The sequence below is a fragment of the Podarcis erhardii genome (assembly GCF_964252035.2).
Source record: "Podarcis erhardii genome assembly, chromosome: 2".
In the NCBI taxonomy this organism is placed as follows: Eukaryota; Metazoa; Chordata; class Lepidosauria; order Squamata; family Lacertidae; genus Podarcis; species Podarcis erhardii.
The window spans coordinates 70,134,576-70,152,441 of NC_138498.1; the positions used below are offsets into that span (position 1 = coordinate 70,134,576).

The window sequence follows — 17,866 nt, forward strand, 5'->3', positions numbered from 1 at the left end:
CTGCAGAACAACTTTCAGCCGAGTGGTAACTTTTCATTTCAGAAAATGCTAGCAACAGTGGTGCAGGGAAAGCTTATCACTGCCCAACTTAGCAGGAACTGCCTGTGATATCCTGTTGGCCGGGAGTTTGATTTCATACCTGTATTGCTACTGTAAATGTTTTAATGGAAAATCAGGCAGTCCGGGAGCAGATTGGGCGGTGTGGTGTGCAAGGCTGCCTCCAGCATAAATAAGCAAAGCCCTTTTGCGGCAGTGGCTGTTTGCAGGTTAATGTGAGTGAAGGAGAGTATGGTCACAGTGGGCCTAAACAGAGGAAGGCATCTGCATCGGCAAAACCATATATATGAAGCTTCATTGGTCTAAGTTAATGACTGGTCCCAAAGAACACGGCACCTGCTTTAGGGTAGCATAAAGATTGCCCAGAGACCTGTTGGTGACTGAGAATGGCTTGAATTCAAGGACTCATTTTCAGAGATAAACACAGTTGGCAACTTGGAGAAGTATTTTGTGCACTTCCTTATTTGCAGCCTTGATGCAGCTTATGCCTGCTGTGTGGCTGTTTCTGTTTGGCCGGCTATTCCCCCGTGCAGCTTGTAGCATTTGTGCTTTCATTCCAGCTTCTGCTTTAGTGGTTACTGATCCTATATTTGGCGAGAAACTTCCTGGATGCTTGCAGTTCTTGTTGTAGGGAACTACTTGGTTTGTGCTTCCTGCTAGCTTTGATTTGTGTCTTGCAAGGGGGCGTATGTTACACTGTCTTTGGGGTCACTTGCTTTGTTTTATGCAGGGAGAATGGTTTTTCTTCTTACGGGGATGTGGGTGTTTTCCCTTTTTTTCTTAAATGGAACAGATTTTTCCAGAGAGGCAAAGCATCATCAAAGCCACAGGCTGGATGAATTCTTAAAGGCCATAATCACAAGGAACGTAATTAGCTGATAATCTATAAGCAGAGCTTTAGGACAGATGGAAACCCCAGCTTGACTCCATTCATAAATTGCTTCTTGAAAATAGGGAGGCCTTGTGGCATGTCACGACCAGGATTTCTGTTTTGGGGAGAGGTTGCAGAGGCTTAAGCCTTTCCCATTGAATTTTGGGAGTGCCAGGCAAGTACTGGTAGACAGTGACAAAAGCAACAGGGTTTATTCTGTTGTTGTTGTTGTTGTTATAGAAAGGCTTCTCTATCACCTAGACTAGGTCACCTCCACAGTAGCTCAAGTCTGAATTGCATTTCTGCTAGAAACCACTGTGGGCTTTGCTTTGAAGTGCCAGGTGACTGAGGAAAGAAATGCAGCGCTAAGAGGAAAAAAACACCTCACACTTGAAGAATGTTGGCACCTACTTCATAAGGTGCTATGGTGGCCCAGATGCTGCCCACACTGTATGGGAGTGAGATTGCTTTTCCAGGCCACTTTCAGAGAAGACCTTAAAGTCAAGAGGCAAAGTGGGATCCAGAAATCCTTAAAGTGCTCCTCCGGATTCCCCAAAGAGCCATTTGAGTAGGGCTATAAAACAAGTGGTGGTGGTTAGGCTTGCTGAGAGGATGCTAAGTGTATATGAAGGTTCCAGACTGGCTTGTGTAGAGGCATCCTGGGTAGAATGAGATGTGCTTGAGATTACTACTACAAAACCATGAGGTTCTGTTTGGCTGGGTATTGTCAATCACTCAAAGTTTAGTCATGATTGCTATATAGCAAACAGTGTGCTAGCAACAAAATGGGATTTTTCACACGGTGCCACCAAGTGTCTCCCCCCCCCCCCCAGATCACAAGAATGTGATCTGAACTGCAGTAGGCAGCAAGACTTCGCTTTCTATTGAAGTGCATGAGATGAGGATGAGTCAGTTCTGACTGATGCTACAATATCGATGCAACTGGAGGTTTGGTGTAGATCACTGATGCTGAGCCTGAGGCTGCATCCCAGCTCAGCCGGCACCTTAGTCATTTGAATTGCCAGCTCAGCTGCCAACCGTGTAAAGTTGCAATGAACGTGAGTGCCTCTGAGCGTGCGCAGAGTGCCCCTTTCTCTGGATCTCTCTGCGCTGCCGCAGCAACTCTGAGCTTTAAAAAGTGTGAGGGAACTTCTCCTCTGTGGAGCTCAGGTTTTTGTTGCAAAAACTTGGGCCCGACGGCGCAGGTGCCTCAAGTTCTAACTTTCGGCTCTCCCCGTCCCCTCGGGCCGAATGTAAGCGGGAGCCGCCGTTGCACATACGTGGTGGTGCCTGAAGTGATCCAGCTCAAGATGGCTGATCCCAGGCAACCCACATGTGGACAAATCGAGAGGAGGTGGGCGGCGGCGGCGGCGGCGGCGCTGGAGAGGCGGCCGAGGGCGGGAGGGGGATGCTGAGCCGCGGCCGGCGCTAGGACCGGGTGCGCCAGCAGGCGGAGCCTCCTCGCCTCTCCGCGCCGCCCGGCTCCCTCCCTCGGCTGCTACTGCTGCAGTGTCTCCGAGGCAAGCAGGCAGGCGGCCTGTCTCCATCCGAGCGCGGCTCCCTCGCTGCCCCTCCGCCGACGTCCCGGAAAGCAGCATCCCTCTCTCTCCGCCGCCGGCATGGCTGGCGTGAGCTTCGGCGCCAACCGCCTGGAGCTGCTGGCCTCGTACCAGGAGGTGATCGGCGAGGACAGCCCCACCGACTGGTAAGCCCCCCCGGGGGAGCGGGCTCTTTGTCCCCGCGGTGGGGAGGGGGGCGCTGGCTGCTGTCTCTGCTTTGTGCAGGGGGGCGTGGGCGGCGTCTGCCTGCCCGCTTTTCTACGGGGAGTCACCAACACCCCCCGCCACCCTCCCGCTCCCCATAGAGGCGATCCAGGAGATTCCTCGCCTCCCGGACCTGGGACATGGCTGGGGGGCGGGGGGGGGGAGAAGCCATTAGCAACCCAAAATGGTGCATTGGCAACGCGCGGCCAGGCCCGGGATCTGGGGCGAGGCCTTTTTCTGTGGGGCGCAAGGAGGGCACAGCCCGAGGATGCTCCAGCAGCCTTTTCAGAGTCCGGGGCGGAGGGGGGATATTGAGCGGCGTCCCGCCCTGGAGCCCCACGGAGCTCTTTTGAGAAGGGGAGCAGTTCAGAGAAGTCCCGAAGGCGTTTTCCACCCCTAAAATTGGGGGGTCGGAGGCGCGCCCCAGCCCTGCGGGTGCCACCTTGGTTTCAGGACGCGCCCCCTTTCTTCCCCCCACCCTCCCGCAGTATCCTTCCCCGCACCCCATCCCCGGGCGCATCGCTTCGGATGCGGCGGGGGCGGGTCCGCGCGGTGCCTCTTCCACCTGCTCGTCCGTCCGCGGCGCCCTCCCGAGCCAGCCCGCGCCGTCCAGCTCGGCGCCCGGTGCCCATCTGTGCTTATCCCGCGCCTCCGGGTACCAGCCTCTCTTCCCCTCCAGTTTTGGGGTGAAAGTTATCTGGCAGAGACGCGCTACACAAAGGAAGGTGGGGCTGGCGAGGGGGAGGGGGAGGAGGGGGTCTGGAGGCTGGAGGGGAGGGGCTGGTGGGCTGTGAGGAGGAGAAGAGGAGGTGGGGTTGGAGGGGAGGAGAAGGAGAGAGGCAGAGAGGAGCCAAGGGGGCCCTCCGCAGGCAGCCATCCCCGCGCAAGGAGGAGGCGTCGAGGGCCCCCAAGTGCCGCATCCTTTTCTTTTGGGCTGCCGAGGCCTGGCTGTCCACAGGCCGCCTGTCTCTTTGGCAAAGGGGCTCTCCTTTCTCTTTGGAGCTGGTGGTGGCAGCGAAGGCCCATCCCTGCTCTCAGGGGCTCTTCCCAGAATAGACTTGGGGAATGTTTTCAGCACAACCCTTTATTTCCAATTTTCTGGGCCTGCTGCTATGGGGAAGCCTTGATTTGAAGGCTGCCTCCCAAGATGAAATGGGAGCCATCTCCTACAAAGCCCCAAACAATAGACATGTGCTCCATTTCTGCAGTCACCCAATTGTGTGGGGGGGTGTTGGGGGTTATTGTTAATGAGGCCTGCATACTTGGCGTTCCCAGCCAATGAACGTTCACACTTTGTGAGAAGCAGAAGGTTCTTGAGAGACTTCATGCGAGGTTCCTTTGCCTTCCTCATGCCTTGAGACTTCCCTGCAGGCGATGAAGCAGTCCACCCATGTCTGCAGCAATGGCCCAGACAACTGAAGGTTTCTCCCCGGTAGTTTAGTTTCTGGACCTTGTTTTCTGTTTGAAGCAGAATTGCACAGAGGGCTCGAGTGATGCTCCCTAAACATAAGATAGCAGGACTCAGTTGCCAGGAAGCACTTGCCACGTAGTCTCCTGTAAGATTAATTCACCCAGCAATTATGGAGCACTTAATCTGGTCCTTAATATGCACCACAAGGGGGACTAATTATTTACAAGTGCTCAGACCTAGGTTCAAAACAGTGGCCACCTATAGCCTCTGTGGGATGCTTTTGAACAAGTCACTTTCTTTCAGCATCCGTTCCCCATGTGTAAAATGGGAATGGGAGACCGCCCATACCTTGTTATGCAGATGAGCTGGTTAAAGAATAATGGAAATCACTTTGTCCTGTACATGTGCTTGTGTGTGACTGATAATAATTGGAGCCACTATAGGCTTCCTGGTTTGTTCCAGAGCAGCTCTTAGAAAATGCTTTTGCTTTTTAAAAACCTAACTGACAAGTACTTTATGCTTCTTAAAGAAACCAAGTCCATAGTGTGCTTGGAGAATTGTTGTTTTTCCCTTCTCCTTCCAGAGTTGCTAACCCAGAATTTGAATTCCTGTGAGATTTCTTCTGCCCTGATCCTCAATTTCTCAGTCTGCATTGACATGCAGTGTTTTCTCTCTCTGCAAATAGTTTCTTACATCTCCTGGGTCCACTTCATACTATCCCTACCACACCCTGCCCTTTCTGTCTGCCAGGAGCTGTGCTCTCTGTATCGGCTGTTGTGGTTTTTCTCTTCCCACTCAGGTTGCTGAAAGCTCATTTGTCTCCGGAAGGCCAAAATGAAAAAAATGAAAAAGCGCCCTGTGGATGTGAAAGTGCTCTTCTCCCCGTGAGCCACCACTTTCACTGCCAAGGGCCGTTTCTGACCCCCTTCTTTGCTAACCTGGGGTGTGCAGGTGTGTGGCATCCTTCCGAGGCAAGGTCTTTTCAAACGCTAGTGGCCTTTGGGCGGCATAAACCTCCTGGTTCAGAAGCTGAAACCCATCACAACTGCTTTCCTTTCAGCCTCTCCTTTCACAATGGTGCTGGAGCTGCCCACATCAGCAGCACATAGATTACAGGGGGACAGAGGAAGGAGGCAGTGGTCCTGGTATGCCACTTACTAGCTCCATGTCAGCTTGTGGGGAGTCGTAGAGCTCGGTTGCTCTCTTTAGATAAAGCTTCATCAGTACTCTTACCTGCTGCAGCCTGACAATTTATAACCTTGCTAGTGCAAATGGAGTAAACTCTGCACTGCTATCAGTTTTCCTCCCCAGTGCTTTATTTTGCAGTTGCTTCTTTGTAGTTTGCTCTTCCCCACCCGGTTCCTCCTCTTCCTTCTAGGCCAGAAGGTCTCCAGCTGCTCCTCTTTGCTTGCTTCCTTCTCTTTCAAAGCCCAGGCACTTCAGACACCCCTCTCTTGTTTCCAGCTTGCAAGCCAGGCCTCTTGGTCTGTTCAGCTGGAGACGTATCCCACAGATGATACACACACACGCAAACAGAAAGGAGTGTGGCTGGTTAGTGGGCACATAGTATGTGTGGTGTTTGTTGTAGAAAGTGGGACACACACACATGAGATGACAGTGTGGGTGGAGGGGTGCAGTTGTGTGCTCAGAAAGGCATGAATTTGAGAGGTGGGAGGATAGGTCACCCTCAAAGACAAAGGCAAACTAAGGAAGGCAGAGAGTGAAGAGGAAGTAATCTCCCCACTTTCAGACTTGAAAATGCCTAGAAGCAGGGGTCTGTCTTTCCTTCCTGCCCCCCCTCCCCACTGTAAAATTGTCAGTATGTCAGGGATATATTTTTGGCCCTTCAGATGTTGTTGGACTACAACTCCCATCACCCCTGGCTATAATGGCAATGCTGGTTGAGGCAGATGAGATCTGGAGTCCAAAAATGTATGGAGGGCCATAGGAGTACAATAATGGTTTGGTTATCAATGATGGTGCATAGGAGATTATTGGGGATGATTGAGAAGGAAGAGCCAAGCAAAATTAGTAGCACCCATGCTGAGGCACCCGAATCTCCAGGACAATGGACTGTCATTGTGGGATGATAGACAGTGAGCGGCAGATGTCGGCCACAGGTGATGGGAAATCAGTACTGCTGGCAGGGCCTCAAACGGGGGAGGGGGGATCTCTTGAATGGAAAATGGGGTCGCTTCTGCAGTGGTGTCTAGTGCTCTGAGTGGGCTGAGTGCTCTGGGTGTGCTAATGGATTTGTCTCCTGGGCAATGTTTTCTTGACTTAAGGAGAAGAGAGCACAAAGGGAATCCAGCCTGAGTGGAACCTAGTGCCCCCTTGGTGAACTGCTCACCAGAGGGCTGCCCTCAACTCACCTGAATCTGATCCTTTCTGAAAAGATGGTGCCTGTCTGGCAATTGCCAGGATGAGAATCTAGCCTTGCAGCCAATAAGATTCTGCGGAGTAAATGTCCCCAGCGGTTTAGCAGTTGGTCTACTAGCCTTTTATGTCTTATTTAGTCTCTAGCCCCAGTTTCTGAGCGGCTTGCAAAAGAGATATTCCGAGTGAGCAGAGAAAGGTTTAGAGGTTCAGCATATCTTGGATCCGAGTCAAAAAATATTCCTGCCAGGGAGCTCTATAGCAGTACTCTGATTTTAGTGCTCTGCCCTGTGTCAGTCTGAAGAGGAAGAAGCTAAACCACCCCCACCGCCTCCACAGATGCAGGATATAAATTACTATGCTGCAAGCTGGCCAGAGACTAGATAGAGAATCTAGCCCCCTAACCAGCTTTGACTGTTCAGACTCACTGCACCCGCTAACTTTACACCTCCCTTGTGAAAATATTACTAAAATCTCTCCTACTATGGATCCCAGATTCCCCCCTTCCTATAATTATCATTCCTTTTTGTGACTTTCCCTCTGCTCCACTGTTGTGCGACCTATCTCTATTTTATCATATTTAGGCTATTTTATCCCATGCTTCCTCCAAAAAGCTTTCTGTGGCATCCTTGGTTTTCCTTCTCCATTTTATCCTCATGACACAACCCTATAAAGTGGGTTAGAGAGAAGGTGGGGAGAAGGAGAAAGAGAGACTGGCCCAATGGCCTAGCTTAGTGGCTAGACAGGGATTCTAGTCCTGAGCTCCCTGGTCCTGTCCTGACCCAGGGAGTCAGTGTGGTGACCCCCGATGTTGCTGGACTTCTGCTGCCATCATTCCTGCCCATTGATTGTGCTGGCCGAGTCTGACAAGAGTTGGAGCAATATCTGGGGAGGATCACGTCTGCTTCCCCTCCTCTGACCGCTACACTGAATTGGTTCTTACCTCCTACTGGAGTCTCTCTCTGCCTTCCTGGCACCTTGAAATAAATTTAAAAATCGTGTGCGTGCACTCGAAAACTTATATCCAGAACAAACTTAGTTGGTCTCTTTATTTTGACTGCGTCAGACCAACACGGCTACCTACCTGAATCTAGATTCCTGGCACCTTGTGTGTGTGTGTATTTTTGCAACTCAACTACCCTGCCACCGGGATCCCGTCTCTGCTGGCTGGCCTTGCTGTGTCTGCTCCTGCTTCCTGCGCAGCAGAAGTGCTTGCATCAAGCTGGCCTTGGGAGAGAAAGGAAGTCCCTTCCGTCTGGTGTGGGGTTGAAGGGGCTTCCCACCCCCCTCCCATGCAATGTGCTCTTCCAAGGTGTTTTCTCTCTCGTTGTGGTTAGAGGTTGTCCCCACTTTGGGGGCCCAGGGCAGGCCTCTGATCCATTAGCTGTGCCCAGATCTCTCCGTGTGAAAATAATTGATGGCAAAGAGAAAGGGCAACTGCATCAGTGAGGGCCAGAGCAGAAGAAGGCTGAACTCTCAGCAGGAGAGGGTTGGGAAGGGTATTCAGTGGGACCAGGAGATGTGAGCTATGGAAGAGGGAAGGTTGGGCTGCCCTTTGGAGCAGGCCAAGTCACTGGGTGAGGTTTGGGAAGCCATGCAGCTGAGGAAATGTGTAGAGGGGACCACTGGGATTTGAGCCTAGAGTTGGGAGAACAGGATTTGAAGGGAACAAATATCAAAGGCAAACCTTGTGCAGTCGCCAGGGTCCCACTCCTGCTCTCTAAAGCATTGCAGTTGAACCCCCAGTACCTTGTCCTTAAAACCGTCTTGCAAGTGGAGATTTCTGGCTGCCTTTGACTCTCTTTTCTGGCTCCCTCTGAGTCGCTTCTTCATTTCTGAGAGAGTTTCCCCCAGCTCCAGTGTGGCTTGAGCTCGCAAGAGCTGTGGCACGTGGGTGGTCTCTGTAGGTCTAGGGTGCAATGTATGGGGGCGGGGAGCTCTGCTGCTTTGGAGAATAAAAAATCTCCAGACCATCAAAGTGGCTAACTATGATCAGACTGTGCAGAGACATAGCATGAAAAAGCTCCGCCCTGCGTTTGCCCTGTATGTAATTTCTAACAATTCAAAGCCATGCTGCTTCACTCTAAATGTGTTGTTGGGCCGAATAAGGCATAGGGACGACACATGGCATACGCACAGAGGCATGTTCCAGGATTCAGCTCTGGCACTTAAAAATGAAATCTGGGCTTGAACTTTAGCACAAAGGAAACCCTGCCCGGGCTTCTAGGAAATGGGGTGAAGGAGCCTGCTTATCCCTTCTTCTGGGTCATGTTCCCTGGCAGGAGCTGTGAGAGGCAGCTGGGGGTGAGGAGGTGGGGTGGGGCTGAACAATAACTTCTTTATGTGGGGAGCCCCACCCTGGTGGGCCAGCAGCTGTCAATGCACCAGTGCATGTGGTCTGAGAAATCCAGGCTCCAGAGAAATCCAGGGGGGCGGAGGAGGGGGGGGCACCTGGCCAGCTCCTGTAGCTCAAGGTCATTGGGGTGAGACAGCCTGCCTACCTTTGTGGGGAGCAGTAAATCCCCAGACAGGCAGCGCTTGCTTACTGGGCTGTGGGGCATCCATTCAATCACCTGGCAGGAGCGACTCCTGATTGAGAACCACCAAAAGTGCTGAACATGGCAGGAAAAAAAAAACAGCTGGTGGAGGAAGGACAAAGGCCTCTCTCCCTCTCTCTGCGCTGGGTGGGTGGGGTGGAAAGTGCTGGCTCGGCTCTGGCACTGCTGCTGCTGCTGCTGCCTCCCATCCACCTGTGACCTTCTACAGGACTGGCCCACCAGGGCGGTGGCAAAATAGCCAGCCCTTGAGGAAGCAGCCCCATCTGAATTGTGCTTTCTGGAATCGCCAGCTGTAGGGATGGCACATGTGGGCCTGCTTGGAAGCTGGCGCCCAGAGAGCTAGCAGGGAGGGGGGAGGTCCTGGGCTACGATGGGGGAAGTGTGTGTGGGGGGGAGTGCTTAGATGTGGACCTTGGATGAGAGGCAGCTGCCCACATTTTGGTTTTCCATTGCCTTGGGATTACATTAGCCCATGTGCTCTTTGTAAGGCATGCTCCCTGTTGCGCAGGTGTGGATTGCATTGGAGCGCAGACCTGCAGAGGCTGCGGCCTAATACTGGGGAATCCAGAGCAAGTTGCGCAGGAGGCGGGGTGCAGATCCAGAGCTGCGATCCGCCTGATGACAGTTAGTCCTTGCTTTCTCAGAGAATCCCTAAATGCTCTCCCCATCTTCAGGCCAAGCTTTGTTTTCCGGCCTTGCCCCTTCCACAAAAGGAGGAGGTTTCATGTGCTGCTTTCCTCCCTCCCCCTCCCCTTTGCGGAGGGTCTGGTGGTCCAAGCTGCCCCTCCCCCATGCGGAGGCTGCTGGGGCCCATTACTCGATCAGAAAGGAATTTGGTGCCGTTTTTTCTGCACACGGGTTCCCTGGGGCTCGCGGTGCATTAGAAACACATGTGCATGGACCAGGGGCTGCACAAGGGGGGTGGCGCTGGGGGTGGGGGTCTGCTCCTCTCCCTTTCCACTCTAGGGCTGGGGGGTGGGGGGCAGGCAGCAGGGATTGGTGTCTTGTTCCTGCTCTGTCTGCAGAAACCTGGTGCTATTGGTGGGCTATGCAGCAGATGCTTGCAGTGGCCCCGGCTGCGGACGGATGCTTGGTTGGTGGTTCAAACATTTTTGTTGCCTGATGCATTCAGCCCTCCCGTAACTGCAGGCACTTGGGATAAGCCAGAAGCCATAAGTACAGAAGGCTTCCTTTTGGAATTGTGGCCTGGTGGGAGAAGGTGTAGCGAGGGTGTCTCTTTAAACACAAGCTGGTCATGTTTTGAGTATTGTGTGCATGCGTGATTTATTTTTACTCAGAGACAGAAAAGTAAAATTGATGACTGCTGTGGAATAGGTGAGCTCCCCCTCCAAAGTGTGGGTGGGTGGGTGTAACTTATCTCCTTTTAGGAGAATTTCATGCCCCCTTTCACATTGCAGGCATTAGGAAACTCTGGAGTCAGTAAGGATCCAGGTGCTCTTGGGTGGAAGTTCTTCTCTGCTGCTGCCACCTCTCATTTCAGAACATCTGGCTTGGGCAGCTCCTCATTGCCCCACACTCCTCTCCTTTTGACTAGCCCATGGTGGGATGATCCAGAGCAGAGGGTTAGGGCTGGCCTTGCAGCTTCACTCGTACTAAGAAGCATGCTGCAACCCACCAGCTCTGCAGGAGGAGTGAGGACCAACACACGGATCATTGGACAAGATCATGGCACTACAAACTACAGAGCTGGCTGGGAGTGCAAGAAAAAAGGCAGCCAGGGTGGTGTAGTGGTTAGAATGTCAGGCTAGGACCTGGGAGACGAGGGTTCGAATCCCCCACTTGGCCACGATGCTCACTGGGTGCCCTTAGGAGGGCCAACCACCAACTCTTAAGCCTAACCTACCTCAGAGGGTTGTTGTGAAAGATGATAAGGGGAGAGCCATGTACATCACCTTAGGCTCCTTGCAAAGGTGGGGTATAAACACAATAATAAATAGCGGGAAGGGAAGCCTGGGCTCACCTGCTGCTTGCTGGTGGCAATGGTGGGTTGTGCCGCTGGGAGGACCTCAGTGGGGCTCTGTTTAGTGAAAGGAAAACAGCTGCTGCTGATCTCCTTCCATTCCCACCCGTGGGGAGCAATTATATTCCGGGGAGAAGTTGTACGCAGCCCCTGCTAGCAGCCTAATTGCTCGGTTTGGAGATGGGGAATTCAGAGCTTTTCTGCCCCATTCGCATGATAGGGCTGCCAGACATCCCTGTCATTTGTGAAAGGCTCTATCTCTTCCTGTCCGCTCAAATTCAGATGCCTGCAGGTGCCCTTGGAAATGTTTGACTCCAGCTGCTAGCTTGGGGCAGCTGCGGGGTGGGGTGGGGGTGGGCCAAACTAGCAGTGGCTAAAGACTACTAAAATTAGCTACCCATTGTTTGAACGGAGGTGAGTGTGGGTGACTCTGCTTTTAGTGCTAGGCTTGGCTGCTCCACAAGGTCACCTGGGAAAAGGGGACACAGAGCCGCTCTGGATTCACACAGATAGCTAACCAGTTATCCGCTCCATTCATTCCAAAGGTACCAATTGTGTTATGCGACTTCTCTGCCCAATGCAAGGCAGCCCCCCTTCCCCACCAGAGGCCATAGCTGGACAGCTCAGGCAGGAACACAACATTTTGCAGTGTGGTGGGAAGGTTAGAGTGTTGCACTGAGGCCTGGGAGACCCAGATCTTCGCTTGACTGCGATACTTTCCAGGCCATGTTCGAAATTCGCCAAGCGCATTTTGCTACTGGTGCGGGTCCAGTTGCAACTACAGTACGTGGAGATTTCTGGGCGCCAGTTTAAAATCCTCTGCCTTAGTCCACAGTCAATTCCATTTCCACTGTTTGTGTTTCTCCTCCTTGCATAGCGGGAAGAGCAGATTCTTGTAAGAGCAGAAGCTACTGTCAAGCGGACGTAGTCGAGATCATAGTATCAGTGTTGGAAGGGATCCCAAGGGTCACCTAGTCCAGCCCCCTTGCGAACAGGCATTCCATTGTGGCAACCATAGCCTAGATTGAAGGTGCAATGTGGTGCCTAGCTTATCTGAGTTTCTAACACTTTCCAGGTGACCTTGGGCCGTCTTCTAGCCAGCAGCCCAAAGTGGGAAGGAAGGGGCACATTCCCCAAGCTCCTTGTTAAAGGAAGGGATGCGTAAAAACACATTAGCTAAACTTCCACTCACTTTCTTTTGGATGCCATGATGTAGAGATCAAAGCATCCTTCCTTCTCCCCCTCCCCTCCACTTGCTTTTCTGATTTGGGCCATTTTTCTCACTGTTTTGTTTTTTAACTGCTTCCCCTGCCCCCATCTCCTTAGTGGAAGCATTGTGGCCATCCTTGATGCTGCTGCTGCTATAGCATGACAAACCCCGCTGCCGAGGATATAGACACTTTGTTAGATTCCAGAAAGTCTATTTCTGGCTCTTTCTATTTTTATTTGCTTTTTTTATATAATAAACACACACACACATAAGGATGCAAATGCATTTCAGCCCTAAGCAGAGGCAGTGTGCAGTAGTCATATCTTAAAGTGAGAAGGGGTGGGGGGACAAAACCATTCAGTTGGAAATGGTGGGTAATGTCTGCAATGGAGAGGAGAGAAGGGATACAGGTTTCCTGTTTCCTTCCTCTCAGACTGTAAAACTATAGCAAGCACTCCCTGCTGCATTGGCACAGGGCGTTTTGCATCTGTAGAAGTAAAAAGAAAAAAGAAACTACAAAACAAATAATTTGTTTTTAAAAAATAGAATACCAAGTGTTCTTGCTTGGGCTCTGAGGATGTCTCACGGTCCTTTGGCAGCTTGTCCTCAAATTCCTGTGAGCTGGTTTCTACTTCCCTGCCTCCTGTGTCAAGAAAACCCCCTTTCCCAGCTACTTAGAGGGGCAAACAAGGGACACCAGTTCTGTAAGTAGTAAGGCCATCCAAAATTGATAAGCCCGTGTCAGTCTCCCCCCCCCCCCAAGTTTCAAAAATGAATGTTTCTCTGCTAGACAGAACACTAGGCCAGATACCAGCTGGGTGAGACCATTTCTAGACAGCAGAACTGGGTAATGCCATTTTTAGAAAGTAAGCCCAGTTCAAACACTAGGCTCTACTAAAATGCTAATGCCTTCTCTGTGTCCTCATCCTCAAGATGAAGGAGACCAGAACCTGCCTTTCTCTTTGTTCCAGCGCAACCCTTCTGCTTTGTCCAGTCTTCTGAAGTTTTGATGGTTCTACCAAATTTTAGTTTCTAAACTGTTTGCCTCACTGTGTGCTAATCTTCCTCCTGCTTCTCTTCCAATACACATTTCAGCCAAGGTAAAGCGAGTGGGTTGTTAGCCCAGCCCTTCTGCCCCTAGATGTCTTTGTTGGCACTGAGATTTCCTGGATAAGGAAATAACTCATTTAATCCACTTTCCAAACTGGGTTACTGCCTGGATAACAAGGTTGGGTTTTCTCGTTTGTGTTTTGGAGGATGACATAAGTACACAATGTGGAGTCCAGCATATAATGAGGAGTGCAATAGATCATGTCATGGGCAGTAACTAATCACTTCCCCCGCTACTCCTGCAGCAGCCACCAAACGCACAGTACTTTCCAGTGCAGTCGGTGTGCTTCCCCGGGAAAAGAATCTCAGATTTGTAGCAGTTGAACTGAGTGGGTTGAGTTCTGGGGAACTACAATTCTTCCCTACCTTCAGTAAGAGATACTCTCGCTGGGGCAACATCATCTGGCAGGAGCCCAGTAAATTAGTAAGCAGAACTCGTTACCCTTCTGAAAACCACATTGTCTGGAAAGCCCCTAAATCCTCTTGCTTTCTGATGCGCTCCCACCCCGAGCTGCCCTGCCAGCCCCTGTCCGTTGTTTCTTCGTTCTGCAATGCCACATGCGTCGACATGCTCTTTGTCGGTGTTTAGCTGCCTATGTTGGTTCAGCCTCATTGTTCCCCTCAAAACGGCAGCGACTTCACGGCTGCGAGGACATTCCGCCCAACTAATCTCTGGCTTTTGATTCCATGTTTGTGTGTGTAATATATAGTATAATTTGCGGGCTATATATATCTCATTTGTAAGCTGGAGGCCAACATGAAATAATACGGCCCAGGCTGAGGTTGAAGGTGTTCTTTCCTCTTCTCGATGGGCTGTGAGGACACTCTAAGGAAGGTGAGTTGGCCCCCCCCCCCAGGTTGCCGTGGACTGTCTTTCACAGTGCTGGACCTTCCATGAGCCCTGGAACCGCAATCACGTAATGTCCCTAAGGAACCTGCTTTCACAGGGCGTGTGTCCAGATTCCAAGAGGAATCGGCAATGTGCATGCGAGCTAATGAATTCTCCAGGGACAGAATAATTCATGCTGATAAACCCTGAGCACAGATTGATGTGGTCCCCATCTCCTAAGCCATATAAATTTAGGTAAGAACCCCACAGCCATTTTCTCACTTGCTATTGACCCTGGTGAATATCCGCAGGACCACCATTAGGATGCTAGAGGTTCCTGAGCATCAGAATACCCCGATAGTTCCTTAACCAGTGAGAGATAACTACACAAGACAGATATTATACAGGAAATCAAGGACATCCTCGTTGCCTTTTCTTAGCTTCCTCAGCCCTTGTTGGCCTCCAGTCCCTGGCATGTTTGCTGGCGCTGCCTCAGCGCCTGCATGGCCTGGGCCAGTAAGACATGTGCCCACCAAGGGGACTCGAGTTCACATCCTGCCTTTGTCGCTTGCTGGGCCCAGAGGTGTGCCTGATCACAAGGTCTTCTCCGAAAGCAGCTGCGGCTATATTCCCGGAAAGAGCCTGGTTCTGAGCTGCCAATTAGCGGATTTGGCTTTTTGGATTAGAGTCAATCTCATTTGTGCCATTATCTGTGTCCGGCTCCCTGCAGTGTGGCTGTTGCCTTGCCTCGCCAGCCATGGGAAGGGTGTTGCATGGCACCATGCCTTCCCACTATGGGGATGGTGGCTGTACGACCCTTGCAGGATAAATTGGGTTTGGTGTGAGCCAGAAGCTTAGCATCCCACTATTAAGCTGCTTTATATGTTGACACCTCTTCTTCAGTCCTCTGCTATTCCCACTTGGGCAGCTTTGTTGCTCCTTTTCCATGCCAATCCCTGCCCTGGCTGTGCCACCCACAGTTCTCTCCCCAGAGTTCTTCCAGGGAGGCATGAGCTTTGCAGAGGCTGAAAAGTATGACCATGAGTGTGTTAGGTTCTCTTGCCAGTGGTTAACTCATTAGATTTTCTTGTCTTCATACATGAGGGGCTGAGAAGGGATTGTCCATAGCTTGTTTCCCTTCTATCCTGGCTTGGGCTGGGTGCAGTGCCTACCTAACACAGAAATGCTTAGCCAGCACATTCTCCTTCCAGTGCGCTAGTTGGTGCTGCTGCAGCTCTTCTGGTGCATTCACTGACGGTGGGGAGAAGAGCAATGGGGCGTTGCACCTTTTCCAACAGCACTAGCACATGCTTGTTCCTGGATGGGGGGAAGAACCCACCAACTCTGAAGGCTTTGGATCATGGATGGGGAACATGAGGGCCTTCCAAATGTTCCAGGACTCCAACTCCCATCAACCTCAGCCAGAATCACCAATGGTCATGGTTGATGAGAGTTGGAGTCCAGGAACTTCTAGGCAGCCACAGGGTGCCACCCCATGGTTCAGTTGCTACAGTTTGGGGTTAGGTCTTCTATAGCCCCCTCTCTATATAGGTTGCACCTGGAGATTTCCCTGTGAATCTGGTCAAAGGTGGAGCTTACGGACGCCACACATTACTTCAACAAAAACCTGTTTCTCAGATGTGCATTTGCAAAGGTAATGCAGAGGGAGCTACAGTGGTACTTCGGGTTACATACACTTCAGGTTACAGACTCCGCTAACCCAGAAATAGTACCTCGGGTTAAGAACTTTGCTTCAGGATGAGAACAGAAATCGTGCTCCGGTGGCGCGGCGGCAGCAGGAGGCCCCATTAGCTAAAGTGGTGCTTCAGGTTAAGAACAGTTTCAGGTTAAGAACGGACCTCCGGAACGAATTAAGTACTTAACCCGAGGTACCACTGTATTTGTAAGGGAGAAACAGCTGGGGGTGGGGGTGCCGAACGCTAACTGAAGATGCTAATTTCTCCCTATATATACCCTGGGGTGCTGGATGGGTTGTTTCTCTTCCAGCTGATTTTCTAGCCTCTGATGTGGAGGAAAAAGCAGGGGGGAAACTGTTGGGGGCAGGGGCAGAACTGGCTCGCGTCGCGTTGGCACTGAAACACCAGTTTGCAATGGAGAAGTGATGTTGGCCCCTACCAATTCTTCCCTGAAAATGCCCCTACCTCCTGAAAATGAATGTTACAGGGCAGAGACCCCAGTGTTTGCCTTGCAGTGGGTAGTTTCGCTCTAAATTGCTTTGCAGCGTCTCACGATGGATGGTGCTATGTGCACTTGATACCAAAGATGTATAAATTATATTGCGTGAAAAAATAAATTATGCAAATCAAACTATTTACATTCTTCTATTTTGCATAGTTCCCCTTCTGCAATGAGCAAGTTCTGAAAAGGATTTAGAGTCCTCGGGCAAGTGCTTGGGTGGCAGAAAACAGAAGTGGGAAGGGATCTGAGAGAAGGGGGAACAGGGGGCTTGGAGCAGGTGGGCGGAGTGCAAGGAGGTAGGTGGCGCCATTTTGATATCCTGCACACACCACTAATCAGCAGAAGTGCAGCCTGACTATGAATATCAGACTCTGCCGACGTCATTCCAAACGTGTGTCTACAATCATGAGAGCTAGAAACTTTTGTTATTCTTAAAAAGCAGCTTGCTGGCAAATTCTGCATATGTGCAGAACGCACATTATGCTCTCGTACCCAGAGTTTACAAAACCCAGTATCCCAGTGATGGGGTGGTTCTGCTAGATGAAGCAGAGCCAAGTGCTGTGCACACACATATGCCTTCTTTGTTTTGGGTCTAACATCTTAAAATGTCCTACTGATGAACCATTCATCAGTTCCTGCTTTCATCAGCCACCACCACCACCATGGCAGAAGCTGATCACCCTTCTGCATAGTAGGGTTTGCCTTGGGTACATAGATGCAGGAATGTTGAAGGGCAAACCAGAGTGCTATATAGCTCCTGGTGCATTTCCTGTTTTTTCCCGACAGATCTGAACTTACTTGCAACAATAATCCCAAGCAGGAGAGAAACTGACAAAACCATTTAAAGCTGGGTTAGGGAACCAGACTCCTGGGGATGGCGTGTGGTCCTTGCCCTGATTTCAGGCAGCATTCAGCATCCTCCAGCCCTTCTGCCTCCTGAAGCCCCTCTTCTGTTCTCCAGCACACTGTCCATCTGTCCGCCCCCATGGCATAAAAACCCTGGCATTGCTTCCACTTTGGAAAAGGTAGAGTGGGAATGGGGTGGTACAAAAAGAGTGCTATGCCTTCCTGCAGACCCCACCCACTCTTGATGATGGCTCTGCCCACCACTGGCTGTGGCCCCTGTTTGACTTTTCATGTGACCCAATGAACCGTCATCAGAAGAAGGTTCCCCACCTCTGATTTAAAGTAATGCACTGGGCAGGCAAATCATATTGGGTCTCTGCTCTCCATGTCCCCATTGCAGATGTTCCACACTGTTTGTACTACGCAGGAAGCTGGTAAAGTTTCCAGAAGGCAGACTATTGACATTCTGGCACAGGATTTAGTCAAAGAGACATGCAAATTTAGGGCACTTTCTGTTTAGAAAACAAAAAGGGTTTGTTTGTTTGTTTTAAAAAAAAATGCTGACAGTTGTATAATTTATCAAGTTTTTGTGTCCCACTTTTCCTCCAAGGAACTTTGTGTACAGCAGAGGCTGGTCCATAAGAGTGAATAGGGC

General features: G+C 51.1%; 1 protein-coding gene across 5 annotated transcripts in view; it reads left to right on the forward strand.

The window, feature by feature from the left end:
* The first annotated feature begins 2,404 nt into the window (after positions 1-2,404).
* The window catches only part of DBN1 (drebrin 1), a 40,169-nt gene continuing 24,707 nt past the window's right edge, over positions 2,405-17,866 (forward strand). For 2 of the 5 annotated variants that reach the window (XM_081850207.1, XM_081850208.1), the window contains exon 1: positions 2,406-2,633. In XM_081850207.1, the coding sequence (XP_081706333.1) occupies positions 2,548-2,633 (86 nt within the window). In that variant the 5' untranslated portion in view covers positions 2,406-2,547. Of the gene's footprint in view, positions 2,634-17,866 lie in introns of all 5 variants that reach the window. The other 3 variants (XM_081850210.1, XM_081850212.1, XM_081850211.1) reach the window with 3 other exon arrangements.